This window comes from Phacochoerus africanus, chromosome 15 (genome assembly GCF_016906955.1).
Source record: "Phacochoerus africanus isolate WHEZ1 chromosome 15, ROS_Pafr_v1, whole genome shotgun sequence".
Taxonomy (NCBI): Eukaryota; Metazoa; Chordata; class Mammalia; order Artiodactyla; family Suidae; genus Phacochoerus; species Phacochoerus africanus.
In genome coordinates, this window is record NC_062558.1 from 15,161,577 (window position 1) to 15,163,242 (window position 1,666).

Genomic DNA, 1,666 nt, shown 5'->3' on the forward strand with positions numbered 1-1,666 from the left:
GAGAGGTGGTACAGCTTACCAGTGTAGACACTAGATCAAGACTGTCTGGGTTCAAATCCAGTGCTAACAAACTCTTGCTAGTTCTGTGACCTGGAAAAAGTTTCTTTATTGGCAAAGTGGGTGAATCATAGATTTTTTTTCTTTTTTTGGTGAGGATTCAGTGATTGAATACATGTAAATCCACTTAAAAGTGAGACTGGCGTATGGTAAGCTTTGGTGATTAGGCTCAGCGGATGTCATACCCTGGGGCATGTTGGTCATGTATTGATCAATTGGATTTGAGTTGGAAGTAGGAATTCCTGATTGGAGATTGGAGGGCAGAAAATAGGAGATGCATTTTGCCACAAAGCCCCTTAAAAACACACACACACACACACATCTAGAATCTTGCCAGTAAACTGGTGGGAATCTGGCCCCCATTGGCTGCCCATAGCTCGCTGACCATCCTTCCACACAGAGCAGAGATTTTGCCCTTTCAGCCATTTGCATATGCTTTTAATTGGACCCAGGAGTTGGGGGTCATGTTTCATAGATCTGAGGTGGGGGGTTTTTCTTAATTTCTATGCAACAGGACAATATACTGTGACAGTAGCTGACCCATTCCCATCCTATCTTGCAGCCGAAGAAACACCTGCCACCTTGCACAGTGCAGGTGTGAATTTCCACCCCATCATTTTCAATCAAACCGTTCCCTAAGGAAAAAAAAAAAAAAAAAAACGAGGAAGAACCATCAGTCTTTAAGAGGCTGGAAGACATCCTAAGGCTGTCCTCTCTTCTTGGTGCACAGCTTCTTGGTTGGAGGTTTTCCTTCTGTGTGCCGCCCTCTCACCTGCTGCTACGTTTTGACCAGGCCTGCCGAGTCCAGGGCTCATCAGAGGACATTAAGAGAAGCAGGTATGGGGATGGCTGGCAGTGACCCACACGTGTGGTTGGACCAGATCCCTCTCTCAAGCATGGGCAGACTTTCAGGAGGTGACAGGGTAGGGGCTGATGATCTCTAACCCACAGGTCCTCCCTGCCTGCTGATTTATCTGATCGCAGGGTCCCCCTGCTGGGCTTCACCCAGAGGGGCATTCAGGTGCCTCCTCAGGGAAGACCCTCCTTTCTGTGATCAGATCTGTGCCCACCATCTTACCTGAAGGCAGTGAGATCAGCAGGAGGAAGAGTAACCAAGAGAGATGAAGCCTCATGGTTGAGGGCGCAGAGCTGCTGCAACTTCCTAGGGGTGGCAGTCTGGGAGGCACCTTTATAGAGCTGGGCAAGGCTGGGTGGGGCTGGACACTGGCCTCATTCTAACTGGAAGGACACCCAGGGGAGACAGGCTTCTTCAGGGTGAAAGGTAAAAAGAGCCCTTGGGCCATTCTATGCTACTTCCTCTTCTACAAGTCCTGGGAGAAGAAGGGACTCAGTCAAGGTAGGATAGGAGCAGAGACCAAGCATCCTCATGATCAGGCCTGAGCACTTTCCCTGTGACCTCAAATGTACACTGATGTGAAAACGGCAGGAAAGTGTCCCCTAGTTTCTTCTGTCCTTCCGAGTCCTGCTATGCACCTTCAGGAGCCCAGAGAGGATGCATGAGAAAACAGGCTCAGGAGTTCCCGTTGTGGCTCAGTAGTAACGAACCTGACGAGTATCCACGAGGATGTGGGTTAAGTACCTGGCGTTG

At 49.5% G+C, this 1,666-nt stretch overlaps 1 protein-coding gene across 1 annotated transcript; it reads right to left on the reverse strand.

Moving 5' to 3' along the window:
- Nucleotides 1–519: 519 nt before the first annotated feature.
- On the reverse strand, nucleotides 520–1,190 carry DEFB136 (defensin beta 136). The gene is made up of 2 exons (XM_047761475.1): nucleotides 1,136–1,190; nucleotides 520–692 (listed from the first exon to the last, which is right to left on the reverse strand). Exons 1-2 carry the CDS (start codon nucleotides 1,188–1,190, stop codon nucleotides 520–522), a joined length of 228 nt encoding a protein of 75 aa, XP_047617431.1.
- Between the last annotated feature and the right edge of the window lie 476 nt (nucleotides 1,191–1,666).

What these genes read in the sequence shown, in the direction of transcription:
- DEFB136 (XM_047761475.1), bottom strand. Translation starts at nt 1,190, where the DNA reads ATGAGGCTTCATCTCTCTTGGTTACTCTTCCTCCTGCTGATCTCACTG. An exon ending in GCTGATCTCACTGCCTTCAG is followed by an intron (nt 693 to 1,135) that starts GTAAGATGGTGG and finishes TTTTTTCCTTAG; the next exon opens with GGAACGGTTTGATTGAAAAT.